Below are 15470 nucleotides of genomic sequence, written 5' to 3' on the forward strand. Positions count from 1 at the left end.
CACAAAGAGTCAGACACAACTGAGCGATTAACACTTTCACTTTTCAAATATTTACAAAATACTTAAAGCAGGGTAGTCTCACCCAAAATTTTAGTAACGACAGATAAAGAAGAGTTGGCTGGAAGGTCATCTTTCCATAGAGTTAGTCATGCAACTGTCGTGAAATTCCTGCCAGGGAGTTTAAGAAGGGAAAAAGCTACAATAAGAGACAGGCTATGGAGGAGGCTCTGGCCTTATTTCAAAATCTTCAAGAGTTGCAAATGGGGCTCTGGTGACCTAAACTCCCTGAGCTTTAGTTCACAGCAGTTTGTTGGCTACTTTGAGATGGATCATGTTGTCTTGCTAACTTAGCCCTTTGAGATTAATATTAGTGCATAGATAGCACTTTGCATATGTATAGCTCTCAGTGATAGATCAACTTCTTGCTTCTCTTCCTTGCTGGCTATTTTGTGATTTACAAACAGCCACAATAAACAGGTCTTCGAGGCCAATATCACTGATGAACATAGATGCAAAAATCCTCAACAAAATACTAGCAATCTGTATCAACCAATACGTTATAAAGATCATACACCATGATCAACTGGGATCATCCCAGGTATGCAAGGATTTTTCAACATAGGTAAATCAATCATTGTGATACACCACATTAACAAATTCAAGAATAAAAATCATATGATCATCTCAACAGACACAGAAAAAGCTTCTGACAAAATTCAGCACCATTTATGATAAAAACTCTCCAGAAAGTGGACATAGAGGGTACATACCTCAACATAATAAAGGCCATATATGACAAACCTATAGCTAGCATCATACTCAATGGTGAAAAGCTGAAAGCATTCCCTCTAAGATCAGGAACAAGACAAGGATGCCCACTCTTATCACTTCTATTCAGCATAGTTTTGGAAGTCCTAGCTACAGCAATCAGAGAAGAAAAAGAAGTAAAGGGAATCCAAATTGCAAAAGAAGTTAAACTGCCACTGTTTGCAGATGACATAATATTATACATAGAAGATCCTAAAGATGTACCATAAAACTACTAGAACTCATCAATGAACTTGGTGAAGTTGCAGGTTACAAAATTAATATACAGAAATCTGTTGCATTTCTACACACTAGCAACAAAAAATCTGAAAGAGAAATGCAAGAAACAAATCCATTTACCATCACATCAAAAAAACAAAAACAAAAACCTAGGAATAAACCTATTTAAGGAGGCAGAAGACCTATACTCTGAAAACTATAAGATGCTAATGAAAGAAACTGAAGAAGACATAAACAGATGGAAAGATATACCATGTTCATGGATTAGAAGAATCACTATTGCCAAAATGATGATACTACCCAAGGCAATGTATAGATTCAACAGAATACCTATCAAATTGCCAATGGTATTCTTCACAGAACTAGAACAACAACAACAAAAAAATCTCAAAATCTGTACAGAGATACAAAGGACCTCGAATAGCCAAAGCATTCTCAAAAAAGAAAAATTGAGCTGGACGAATCAGGCTCCCTGACTTCGGACTATACTACAAAGCTACAGTCATAAAAACAGTATGGTACCAGCAAAAAATATAAATATAAATCAATGGAATGGGACAGAAAACCCAGAAATAAGCTCACACACCTATGGTACAGTAATTTATGACAAAGGATGTAAGACTACTCAATGTTGGAAAGATAGTCTCTTCAACATTTGGTGCTGGGAAAACTGGATAGCCACATGTAAAAAAATGAAATTAGATCAATCTTTAACCCCATACACAAAAATAAGCTCAAAATGGGTTAAAGACCTAAATGTGAAACCTGACACTATAAAATACCTAGAGGAAAACATAGGCAGAACATTCTCTGACATAAATCACAATAACATCTTTTTCAATCCATCTCCCAGAGAAATGGAAATAAACAAAACTAAACACGTGGCACCCACTTAAACTCAAAAGCTTCTGCACAGCAAAGAAAATAATGAACAAAATGAAAAGACAATCCGAAGACTGGGAGAAAATATTTGCAAATGATGTGACCAACAAGGGATTATTCTCCAAAATTTACAAACAGGTTATGACCCTTAATAGCATCAAACAACCCACTCCAAAAAATGGGCAGAAGATGTGAACAGACATTTCTCCAAAGAGGGCATACTAATGGTCAATGGGCACATGAAAAGATGTTAAACTTCGCTAGTAATTTGAGAAATGTAAATCAAAACTACAATGACATGTCACCTCCTACCTGTCAGAATGGCTATCCTCAAAAAATTCCACAAACAACAACTGCTGGAGAGGGTGTGGACAGAAGGGAATCCTCTTACACTGCTGATGGGAATGTAAATTGGTACAGCCACTATAGAGAACAGTATATATATTCCTTAAAAAACTAAACATAGAGCTACCATATGGCCCTGCAATCTCACTCCTGGGCATATATCTGGAGAGAACCATGATCTGAAAGATTACATGCACCCCAATGTTCACTACCAGACTGTTTACAATAGCCAAGACATGAGAGCAACATGTATGCCACTGACAAAGGAACAGATAAAGAAACTGTGGTACATGTGTACAATGCACTATCACTCTGCCATTAAAAAGCATGAAATAATGCTGTCTGCTGAAACACGGATGGACCTAAAGATTGTCAGACTGAGTGAAGTAGGTCAGACAGAGGAGAAAAAATATCATATGATATTTCTTATTGTGGAGTCTGAAAACAAACGATACAAAATAGCTTACTTAAAAACAGAAAGAGACTCAGAAAATGAACTTATGGTTGATGGGGAGGAGAAGGGATAGTTAGGGACTTTGGGAAGATCATGTACAGACTGCTATATTTAAAATGGATAACCAACAGGGACCTACTGTATAGCACATGGAACTCCACTTAATGTTATGTACCAGTCTGGATAGGAGTGGGGTTTGGAGGAGAATGGATACATGTATATACAAGGCTGAGTCCATTTGTGTTCACTCGAAACTATCACAACATTGATAATTGGCCATATCTCAATACAAAACAAAAAGTTTAAAGTTTGATTTAAAAAACCCACATCTGTGAAAAGAGATTTGGATCAATGAAAAGGAACCAGAGCACACAGTCCTAGGATGGAGTTAAAACTCTTAAGATTCTAGACCTGGCAACACTGCTTTTTTGGGAATGTCAGTGCCTTTAAACCTGAGTTTCCTTACTGAGCAACAGGGATCATGCTAGCAGCCCTGCCTCTCTTGTGTCTTTATGCTCAAAGGGGACTGTGTTAAGTGTTTCTATAGACTGTAAAGTTCTCTAAAAGCAACAGGTACTTAAATCATATCCTGTTCTCCTTGACCTTCAGATTTAAAAATTGTCACATTCACCAAAAGCACTACATGGAAAGCAGAGAAACAAGCAGCTACCATTCACACTGCACACCTATGCACTTCCCCAGTTCCCCCCAGACCCTCGGTGAGGGAGCATCATCTCCACATGAGAGACGATGACACCTAAAAGAGATACTCAACGTCTAGAGCACATAAGTAGTGGCAGCCAGTGTGCCTTTCAGAGTGCATGTGAGAGTGAGGGGCGCTGCAGGCCCTGCACTGGCCATGGAATTAGAGGAAGGCGGGACCACCGGGGACGAGAGGCTCTTGGCTTAGAAAGATTCGAAGGGGTGGGGGCTTTCCGAGCAGTGGATGACTCCTGAGCCAATGAATAATTCACCCAAGCTCTGCACTCCGAGCTGGCTCTTTTTGTGTGTGGTACATCTGGTCAGGGACAGCTGCCCATGACGGAGCCACAAACGTGAGGTCTTGGCCCCGCCTGCTCGTAAACACAGCTCAGAGCAGCTTTCTGCTCCCTGCTCGGGGACTGAAGGCTGTTTTGATTCCCAGAGAAGGCAGGGTTCTTACTGTTGCTTGTGCATGCGTGTACACACACACGCACGCACGCACACATACACCTCCCCCTCAAACAAACAAAAAGCCAACTCCACATATATGACACAAAATCCTGATATTCATTCTTGGAATTGTTTTTCCTTCCTGAGTGTCGTTCCTGGTTTCCTTTTGGAAAGAGTTCTCTATCAGGAGGCTGTTTTCCCCACCCTTGGGTTGATATTCAGACTCTGTGTCACTCTTGGTTTGGTCTTGATACTAGGCAGGTTTTATCCTAAGCATTTTTGGCTGAAATATGTGAGGAATTGGAGAGTGGTAGCAGAAAGAAGAAGCTGGGGGTGGCAAGAAGGATTAAAAAAAGACTCCATCTGCCACAGAACTCCTTCCAGCTGAAAGTGAAAAACACAAGTTTTTTTTTTTTAACTACAGATCCCATCACAACTCTTTTTTAAAAAAAAAAAGAAACAAGGAATATGTACTTGAAGGAGGCTCTGTATGGGAAGGAATTTCTACAGGACCAATAACAAGTGAAGGTATGGACGGCACAGGTCTTGGGGACGCCTCTGCATAGACTACAATGTGAATCCGCCACTGGGAAATACGAAACTTGAGGGGCTGCCAGTGGTCTAAGGTCTGTGTTGATAAGCTCATAGAGAAACAGAACCAGTGGGTGAAAAGAAGATTTTCTCTATTTGAAGAAATGAAACTAAGCCCTCAATCAAGTGACTTCTTCACATCATCCCAGAGTTGGGATGTGAGCTCAGGCACCCCCTTCACCCACCCACCACAGACTCACCAATAGAGATTGATGGCTGGATTAAAGCTCTACAAGTTACTAAACTCTTGGAATATTCCAGCCCAAGGATTTCAGCAACATGGACTGGTGAGGAGGGAAACCTGAACCAGCTGCAGAACCCTGGTGGAAGGGGTCAAAGAGTGCTATCAATCTACTACGTGGTATCCACAGGGGCGAAAACAACAGGGCTTGGCTCTGGCTGATGTTCACATTCCAGGAGGTCCGGGGCAAAGAGATGGCGTGTGAGAATGCAGTCAGACTTGGGTTAGACTAGAATCCTGGCTCCATCATTTTCTAGCTGTGACCACGAGTCGAGATCATTGCTACCTCAAAGGATTACTGTGAATTTTTAGTAAGAATGTATTTTACATACCCTATTTTACAAAGGGTAGATGCTCAGTACACAGCTCCTATTATTTCCTTTTGTGGTCACTGAGGGTTACCTATGAAGTACAGGATGTGTCTCACACGAGGCAGGTGGACAAATCCCAGCAACAGGAGAGTGGTGCTGTGTTTAGGAAGAAACTTAGGCAGACGAGGGCTGGAGAGTCTGTCTGAACCCAGACAATGCATGGGTATGACAGACAAGAGCTTTAGTCCTGGAGTGTTAGGCATGGATTAAAAAATAGCATTCTTTTTTTTTATTTGAAAGAAATGGAAACACAGTTGATTAAATGAAATAAAGCATTTTAGCAAAAGTAGGTAGTCAAATGTTAACTTCCTTCCTGCTTTTCCTCATATCCTGATTCTAAAAGAAACACTGACTTAGATGATTAATCTTCCACTCCTTACCTGAAGGTTTTATAGATAAGATACACTTTTAGAAAGTGCTTCTAAGTTAAAACAAAACCTATTATGTGGCAGAATCTTGTTACATACCAGATTCTACCAAAGGAAGAAAACCCACTTGTTTTCATCAGAAAGATCTCACAAAGAATCCTAAACCTCGATCGTAGTTTAATGTTCTTGCTCTGATAATTAACCCACTAGACATCTATTAAATAATCCCTTATAAAAGAAGTTAAAAGTTAAAGGGAATATATTGCCTAACAGACAAAGCCGTTGAAAAACACTGACTTGGTTACTTGTCGCCTCCTTAATATTTTCCCTCTTTTCCTTCCCTCGCTGAGCTGGTGGTGCGTGGGCTGGTGCCTCCATCCGTGGAGATGCTTCTGTTATAGAACTTCCCTGGGACTGTCTGGTTATGTCTGTCCCCTCCACTAGACTATGATGTCTGAGTGCTGGAACTCTGCTGTTCAGCTTTATAGTCTGTAGCCTCAGTGGTTATGACAGGGACTGTCACAGAATAAGTCTTCCATAAAGATCTGCTGAGTGAATGAACAATGTATGAATGAACAAATGAATACTCCTACCAAAAGAAAGTATGCCCAGATGATGCAGTTGTACACATTTGAATTTGAATCATACTTAAATTCTATATAGTAAAAGAAGGGATTCAGACAATAACTGTTTTTTAAATATGTGATTTAAAAATAAGATATTTGCACCAACAATAAATTTTGCTACATTTTAAGGATAAATTTTTTTTTGTAGGGACACTTCTGATCCCACAAGAGAATAGTTCAGTTCAAAGTAACTTGCTTTCTGGTTCCTCCCCAACCCCATTATACATATTTCCTAAAATCTGATGTATTTCTTGGACTTACTTCTCACATTTATGAAAGCTTTGAGACTAGAGGGTCTCTGGCTTTTTTCTCCTGCTTTTTAAAAACCTCTTCCTCATTTTCTTCTATTTTTTTTTTTTTTGCATAAGCATTTTATTCCTCCATCAAAAATAAAATGAAAAACAAAATCCATAAAAGCTATAATAACAAAGATTTGGTCAGGTAGAACCAAAAATTTCACCCAGGAAGCAAAAATTATACCAAAGAATTTAAGAGTCAAATGGGGCTTCACAGTCCTTACTCAAGGAAGATCACAGAATTCCTAGAGAAGGGCATCTAGTCCAGGCACAGTCAGCTACATAATTTGCAAAGCCCAGTGCAAAGTGAAACTTCAAGGCCCCTCACTCAAAAATTAAGAACTTCAACACAAATAAATGTAAAGATAACTTGTGCTCATGGATTTTAAGAATCTGCCTTGTTAAAATGTCTATACTGCCCAAAACCATTTACAGATTCAGTGCAATCCTCATCAAGATTCCAATAGCATTTTTTACAAAAATAGAAAAAACAATCCTAAAATTCATATGGAACCACAAATCATCCCAGATAGCCAAAGCAATGTGGAGAAAGAACAAAATTGGAGGGGTCACACTTCTGGATGTCAAAGTATATTATAAAGCTATAGTAATCAAAACAGCATGGTACTGGCATATTAATAAAAAAACAGACACACAGACAAGTGGAACAGAACAAAAAGCCCCAGTATATGGTCAACATTTCATAAAGGAGCCAAGAATACTCAAAGGAGAAAAGTCTCTTCAGTAAATGGTATTGGGAAAACCAGATATTTACATGCAAAAAAAAAATTAAATTAAATTAAAACCCAATCTCACACTATGCACAAAAATTAACTTGAAATGCATTAGACTTAAATGTAAGACCTGAAACTATAAACATCCTAATAGAAAACATGGAGGAAAAGTTCTTTGACATTGGTCTTGGCAATGATTTTTTTTTTTTTTTTTTTTGGATGTGACACCAAAAGCACAAATAGAAAAGGCAAAAATAAACAAGAGGGACTACATCCAACTACAAAGCTTCTGCGCAGAGAAAGAAACAATCAATAAAATGAAAAAGCAGCTTCAGGAATGGGAGAGAAATACTTGCAAACCTCATATCTGATAAGGTGTTAATACCCCAAATACACAAGGAACTCATATCACTTGATAGCAAAATCTCAAATAATCTGATTAAAAAATGGGCAGAGGATCTGAATAGACCTTTTTCCAAAGAAGATATCTGAATAGTCAACAGGTATAGAAATGCAAATAAAGTCAAAACCACAATGAGATACCACCTGTTAAATGGCTAGTATCAAAAAGATTGTGGTAAGTGTGACCAGAGATATGGGGAAAAGGGAACCCTTGTGGACTGGAGGTGGGAATATAAATTGGTACAGCCACTATGCAAAGCAGTATGGAGGTTTTACTCAAAAAATTAAAAGTAGAACCATACAACCCAGTAATTCCACATCTGGATATATCACTGAAGGAACTGAAGTTACTGTCTGGAAGAGTTATCTGCCCCCTCATGTTAATTTCAGCATTATTTACAGTAGGAGTGACATGAAAAGAACCTAAAGGTCCACTGAGGAATGAATGGATGATGAAAATGTGACCATATATGTGTGTGTATATATATATCACATTATACATATATACACACACACACACATACTTTTTTTAATTGGAGTATATTCGGTTTACAATGTTGTGTTAACTTCTGCTGTACAGTGAATACACAAATCCACTCTCCTCTAGACTCCATACAGGTCACTGCAGAGTCCTGAACCGAGTTCCCTGTGAGATACAGTAGGTTCTTATTGTCTTTTTATACAATAGTGGGTAGGTGTCAATCTTAATCTCCCAATTTATCACCCTCCTTTCCTCCATGGTAACCATAAATTTGTTTTCTGTATCTGTGAATCAATTTCCGTTTTGTAAACAGGTTCCTTTGTACCATTTTACATTCCACCAGCAACATATGAGGTGGGATACATGAGCAAAGTATGTTTCTTCACATCCTTGCCAACACTGGTCACTGTCCATATTTTGATTACAGTCATCCTAGTGGGTGTGAAGTGTTATCTCATTGTGGCTTTGTTTCACATCTCCCTAATGAGTAAGGATGTCCAACATCTTTGCATTTTCTCATGGGCTTACTGGTTATTTGTATAACTTCTCTGGAATAATGTCTATTCAGATCCTTTACCCATTTTTAAATGAGGTTATTTTTCTTGTTACTGAGATGTAATAGTTCTTTTTATATTCTAGATACTAGACCCTTATCAGATATGATTTGGAAATAATTCCTCCCATTCTGTAGCAGGAGTTTCTCAAAACTATTTTGCAGCTGTAAGTCAGACCTACTGAATTAAAACCCATGAATTAAAAGATGAAAGCTTTTATGGTGATTCTGATGACCCACCAGGTTTGTGAACAAATAATCCAGACCAGAGCTTCTCAAATTTTAATGTGCCTACAAATCACCTAGGTATCTTAATACAATCCTGAGGGAGATAGAACATTTCATTAGGATACCACGGTAATAACAGTTGCAAATGTGATCCACAGATGAATGCTAAAATTAGTGGGCAAAAGTTTAAGCAGAAATGGGGTATTTGCTCATCATTAAAGTACTTCCTCCAAAATATTTATTAATTATGAAAGCACAGATAGCAGCTTTACAGTGGAAGAAGGTTTAAGATGTCAGATACCATCTTAACCAAGTGATCAAGGTAACATGGCCAGTAATAAGGCATATTGACACCATGTGTCTCCTAATACAACATGCAGAGAAAGGCACATTACCTCTGTGGTAGTCTCCCCCAAACCTCAATTTAATCATGAAAAAACATCATACAAATTCAAACTGAGGGAGATTCTACAAAATATCTAGCCAGTATGCCTTAAAAGTGTCAAAGTCAAAGAAAACAAGAGAGTCTGAGAAACTGGCATCCCAGATTGGAGGCCCAAGAGACAGAACCACCAAATCTAATATGGTATCCTGGACCAAATCCTGAACAGAATAAAGACACTGGTGAAAAACAAGTGAAATCCCAACACACTGCAACTAACTGTATTGTACCAATCAACATTTTGACAACTATACTCTGGTTAAGAAAGGTGTTAATGTTAGGGAAAGCTGGATGAAAGATACATGGGAACTTGCTGTACAGTTCTGCACCTCTTCTGTTAAGTCCAACATTATTTCAGAATAAGAAACTTAAAAAAATATGCTGATTCTGATCCTCTAAGTCTGAGCAGAAGTCTTCTGTCTTCCTAACAAGTTCCCAGGAGAGGATGATGCTGTTCGTCCATAAACCCCACTCTGATATTAAGAGTCTAAATCAATGGTTCTCAAACTTAACTGTGCATCAGATCACCTGGTGGGCTGGTTAAAACACCTCCAGAGTTTCTGATTCACTAAGTCTGGGTGGGGCTTAAGAATCTTCATTTCCAATAGGTTCCCAGATGAGGCTGATGTTGATGAGCTAGAAACAGTTTTCATGTTTTTAAAGGGTTCTAAAAAGTTTAGAAAACAGGTATAGGAATCAGAGATTGTATGTGGCCTTCAATTATTTACAGAATATGGATGCTGAGTCCCAGACCCTTGCCACTCGGTGTGAAGCCTTTAAAAGGCTGATGCCTAGGTCCCACCCCTGACATTCTTAGCTAACTGATTTGATATGGATCCTCAGCATCAACATTAAAAAATGTTCCTCTTTAATTCTGATATGTAACCAGGTTTAGGAAACTACTAACTTAGGCTTTCCATCTGCCACACATACACAAAAAAAAACCCTACTCCTCAATCATCCTAGAGTTGGGGATGAGACCAAACAAATGTCAAAGAGCAATTCTGCAACTGAAGCCTCACTTAAAAATGTTGAGCTACTCTTTCTGTGAAGGCTAACAAAATCCGAACACAAGTCAGAACTCCCCCCTTCTCATGTGTCCGTTCCCAGGGAAACATAAGTACATCAACAGTAATCACAAAGAATCCCACACCTCCCCTTGCCAGAAAAGCGGCGAGTATAACTGTGCAGGTTGTTCTGAAGCAGAAGACAGGAATGGACAGAGGATGGATCAAAGAAGAGAGTAAGGTGCAAGCTGCCCCACGTGTGGTTGACAAGTTAACCAGGCACAGAGAGCCAGACAGCTGAGGGGAGAGAGGGCAGACCTGAGAAACGGCGTGGTGTGGAGGTGCCTGAAGAAATACCATCGAGTACCTTGAGCTTCCTCACAACCCCGACATGCCTGCTTTCCACGCGAGCAGACTCGGGGCTAGGAGGCCCTCTACTCTGCGGCCAACCCCTTCAACTCTCTCACCCTCTGCCTACTTCTCCTCCACCTCAGAGGACAGCCTTTCGCTGAAGCTCGCTCTGCTCGTTCAAGGAGTCTGAAGGCCGCCGCCTTGGCCGCAGGGGCCCAGCCACTGCCAGGAGGCCCCTGGTCCCTCCCGAGAAGGGTCTCGTACCTGTGCTCTCTTCTGCCTGGTTGAAGCCGCAGATCTGGCAGATGCTCTGGACCCACTTATTCATGTCCTCCTCCGTCTCGGCCACCAGGTAGAAGGTGCGCTCGCTGGTCTTGATGTCGAACACGAAACTGTCCTGCAGCTCCTTCTTGTTGAAGGTCAGGCCTGCATCCACCTGCTCGCAGAAGTTCAGGTTGATGATGCGCAGGGGCTTCTTGGAATGATCATTCTTGTAGTACTCCAGGACGTCGGGGTCACCACTCATCCGGCCGCTCCGCAGGATAAACCAGCGTTTCTTCCAGGCCTGCACGGGAAGAAGGGAGAGGAGGGGGAGAGTATGAGTTACTTCAAAGCTTCTCACAGGTCCTCAGATATCACCAGGCTGAGGGCGGGGACTGTCGCACCTGCTGGCCGAGCGTGGCCTCTATCTCCTTTTTGTGTTTCCCCAGAGTTTCAAAAACAGCGGATGACTTTAGAAGACACGTTAACGCAGCATTTCACTACTGAAACAGGATCTTATCACTATGAAATGAGATACGGCATTTCCACTTTTCAGATCAAGAGGTCAGGTGAGAACTAAAACACTTTATACAATTATCCCATCAAGCTAGAATACAGCCTCAAACTCACAGGACTTTTAGTCAGGGTGGAACCTGCAAAACCATAACATCTCAGTTTATGGATGGAGTCCCCCACTAAGGCAGAGTGAGTGGAAGCAACAATGTCACATACAGCAAGTAGCAGAGAAAAAAGCTTCCAAGCTTTCAGTCCCTGGTGCTTTTACCCAATCATGATGCCTTGGAAGAATCACATAGAAACTCTTCTAAAACTTCCCTGAAGCACATAACTTCAGGATTTCCCCCATCTCAACCACTATATATAGTGGATAATAGTATATCCCTAGTATTTATAATACAGCCCTGTACATAATAAGCACTCAATATATATTCCTGAATGAATAAACTCCTTATGTCATGCCATATTATGGAATTTAACACTCAGTTACGCATTTCCTTATGTTGTCTTCTACATTCCATCTCTTCAGTGAGACTGAGGAATCTGTAAGCAGACATCACACAAAGTGGTAAAAAGATATCACAAATAAAACAGCCTCGGGTGGAGTCTATGCTTCACCACGGACTAGCTGTGTGATTTTTAGATAAAGTTATTTACCTCTTTGGAGCTTGCTTTATCTATAGAATGAGAATCACTGCTTTATCTATAGAATAGAATATCATCACCAACTGTCCTACCTACCTTACAGGGTTTATTCTGCACACAAAGCACTATGATGCAACACTAAAGCGCCACTAATGCCAAGGACCTGACTGTCATCACGGTTCTTCAGACCTCACTGGGACTCCACTCCATTAATCCTGGCCCCTGGCACCTGGCACCCTCACCTTCTGTCTCCATCCTCGCTTCCTTCTACCTGCCTTGTTCCTGTGATCCATCATTATAATCATTCTCTTGCTTCTCTTCCTCTCTTTCTCTGAGAAACCATAACCCTTGACTAAGTCTAATGCTTAGCCTACTCTGCCTGTTCCCACTCAGCTGTACGGAGCTGGAGAAAATCATACAACCACGTTGGCTGCTCTCACCTTAAGCTCAAGTGAGCCCTCACGCTGCGACAGTCTGACTACGTTTATCTGGTCCGTGATTTTCTCTTGCTCTTTGGCAATCATCTGAACGTCGCCCTCTTTAAACCTGTAGCACCTCCACTCTTTGGTATGAGAATATACAAGCAAGCAGAAGAGAATCAACACATGTTCCATTACTGTATTTACCAATCTGCCTGCATTATAGCAAAGTAGTTTATTACTATGCAGCATGGATGGTTCACCCAGTCTAAGGCCCACTTTCTTCCACTAGAGCATCACCCCCTCTCACTACATGGGGACATCACTGTATCTTGGCAATCACTGCATCTTCCCTGCCTCCTAGGATCATTCCCACCAGGACACCAACTTGTTCTATCTCAGAAAAAAAAAAAAAATGCAAAGTTTGGCTTGATCCCACATTCCCTTCCAACTATAGCCCAGTTTTCTGCTCCTCTTTACCGAAAAAACCTCAGAGATTTCTATAGTGTTAATCGTTGTTTCCTCTCCTCCCATTATTTTCTTGGAAGCAATACAAGCAGGCTGCCCCCGACCCCTACCTCCCTCAACAGAGGTCTTAAAGAGTTCAATACTCTAAAGCAACTTTTGGATTTGACTTGATCTCTCAGCAACATCTGATAATAGTTTACTATTCCATTCTCTTTGAAGCATTTTCCTCATTTGGCTTCAGTGCTCACTCTCAATTTTCCTATCTCCCAGCTTCTCTTTTTCAGTTTCCAGTTCTGGTTCCTCCTCATCTCCCTGACTTCTAAAGGCTGGAATGCCCCATCCTCACTTCTTAGACTCTTCTCTTTCTATATCCACCTCTTAGGTTATTCTATTTCATTTCACAGGTTTAAAAGTCATCTAACTGCTGTAATTGGCAAATTTATAGCTCCAGCCCATATCCGTCTATAGAACTCTAGAGTCTCATACCTGCTTCTCCCTAATAGGCATCTCAAGTCTTTATTTATTTATTTTTTATTAGTTGGAGGCTAATTATGTTACAATATTGTAGTGGTTTTTGCCATACATTGACATGAATCAGCCATGGATTTACATGTGTTCCCCATCCCGATCCCCGCTCCTGCCTCCCTCCCCCTCCCATCCCTCTGGGTCTTCCCAGTGCACCAGCCCTGAGCACTTGTCTCATGCATCCAACCTGGGCTGGTGGTCTGTTTCACCCTTGATAGTGTATCAAGTCTTTCTTTAAAAATACATTTTATTTATCTGGATGCATCGGGTCTTAGCTGGGGCATGAGGAAGTTTGTTGTGTCGCATGACATCTTTCATCAAGACATGGACTCTCTAGCTGTGCGTGAGGGCTCCGAGGTAGCACCACTCAGGCTTGGCTGCTCCACGGCATGTGGGATCTTAGCTACCCAACCAGGGCTCGAACCCACGCCCCTTGCTTTGCAAGGCAGATTCTTAACCACTGTGCCACCAGGGAAGCCCTGGCATCACAAACTTCCTTTAAACTGAGTTCTTCCTATCCTCCAAGTCTCTTCTTCCTTCAATGTTTCCCATCTCAGCTACGAGCAGCTCCAACCTTCCAGCTGCTCAGGCCAAAAATCTTGCTGTCAGTCATCGACTCCTAAACCCAACAGCAAATCTGGTTGGTCCAAACAGTTGTAAACATACATTTACAACCTGGTCACTTCTCCACACCTCCATGGTTACACGCTTGGTCGAGTCCACCGTTCAGCCGCCTTCCTGCTTCTGTGCTTTCATCCGGCAATCTGTTTCCGACATGAAAGCTGCTGTCAATCAGGGCACAGCGCTTCTCTGCACCAACTGTCCTCTGGCTTTCCACTTCACTCAGAGGAAAAGCTACAGTCCTCACAGTGGCCAATGAGCCCCGGGCGACACCCCCTCACCCACACTCTTACCTCAGCCCTGCCCCTCTCTGCCGCGCCCACTCTGCTTGAGCCACGCTGGCCGCACACTCCTGCCTCAGGGTCTCCGCTCTGGCTGTTCCCTCTGCCTGGAATACTCCTTCCCCAGATATTCCCACTGCTTATGCCTTCCATCAAGTCACTATTTAAATGTCACATTACTGGACAGACTGTTTTCCTGGCTGTCCGGTCGTCACACTCTCTCCCCCTTACTCTGCTATGTTGATCTCACCAGCACCCACACCACCTAAAACACCGTATGGCTGCTGATTCCACCCACCTCCTAGAATGTAAACTCCATGAGGGCAGGTATTGGTTCTTTTTATCCCATGCTACATTCTCTGCATTTACAGTTGAGCCTGGCACATCGGTGGTTATCAGTAAGTAGGTACTGGATTAATTACTGAATCATTTTCTCCCATCCAAGTATTAAGCAGGCCCAACCCTGCTTAGCTTTCATGATCAGACAAGATCAGGCACGTTCAGGGTGGTATGGCCATAGGCTGAATCATCTTCTTACATGAACTCCTGACAGAATCCAGAAGGTCAGGGGGATATAACTATTGCCTAATAAGCCTTAGGTGGAAGTGAAGATTAAGGTATAGGATAGAGCTGAGGAAAATAAACGTAAGTACCTTCAACCATAGTTGCCTAACATCTTACCCAGGCCACTGTGTTCAAAACTCTCTGTGCGCTTGTGTGTGTGCAAGCTGCAGGTACATGTACATAACGCAAGTGTGTGGATAGCATGGAGAAGTTTTTAAAGGTATTAAAGGGTGTGTTTCAGTTGATGTATCCTCTTTTAGGGCCTGGCTCTGTAGAAAGAACTGTCTCCACATCACTGGGGTGCAGGTGCAAACGTCAACACACATACACACACTGTCATAAACAAGAAAAAGGTGTTTGGAACAGATAACATCGGAGCCCGTCAGGTTCTGCTTGCAAGAAATGGTGGAGGCTGATAAACGGCCGCATACAAAATGCTGATGAATTTATGACAGAGCAGGCAAAGCCATCCAGTCTGGTCTCAGATTCACATCCCTCTTCTGCCACAACACCCGCCGCCCCAACTTTCATGTACTTTTTTTTTTTTGGAAACCACATAATTCAGAAGCAAATATAAGCAACTCCATAGAGTCTAGCTC

At 41.5% G+C, this 15470-nt stretch overlaps 1 protein-coding gene across 1 annotated transcript in view; it reads right to left on the reverse strand.

Annotated features, from left to right (window-relative positions):
- The window catches only part of GAB2 (GRB2 associated binding protein 2), a 168659-nt gene that overhangs the window by 42998 nt on the left and 110191 nt on the right, over positions 1-15470 (reverse strand). Inside the window, exon 2 of the mRNA XM_061168337.1 lies at positions 10836-11136. Within this exon, the coding sequence (XP_061024320.1) occupies positions 10836-11136 (301 nt within the window). The remainder of the gene's footprint in view (positions 1-10835; positions 11137-15470) is intronic.

Source organism: Dama dama, chromosome 2 (assembly GCF_033118175.1).
Source record: "Dama dama isolate Ldn47 chromosome 2, ASM3311817v1, whole genome shotgun sequence".
NCBI lineage: Eukaryota > Metazoa > Chordata > Mammalia > Artiodactyla > Cervidae > Dama > Dama dama.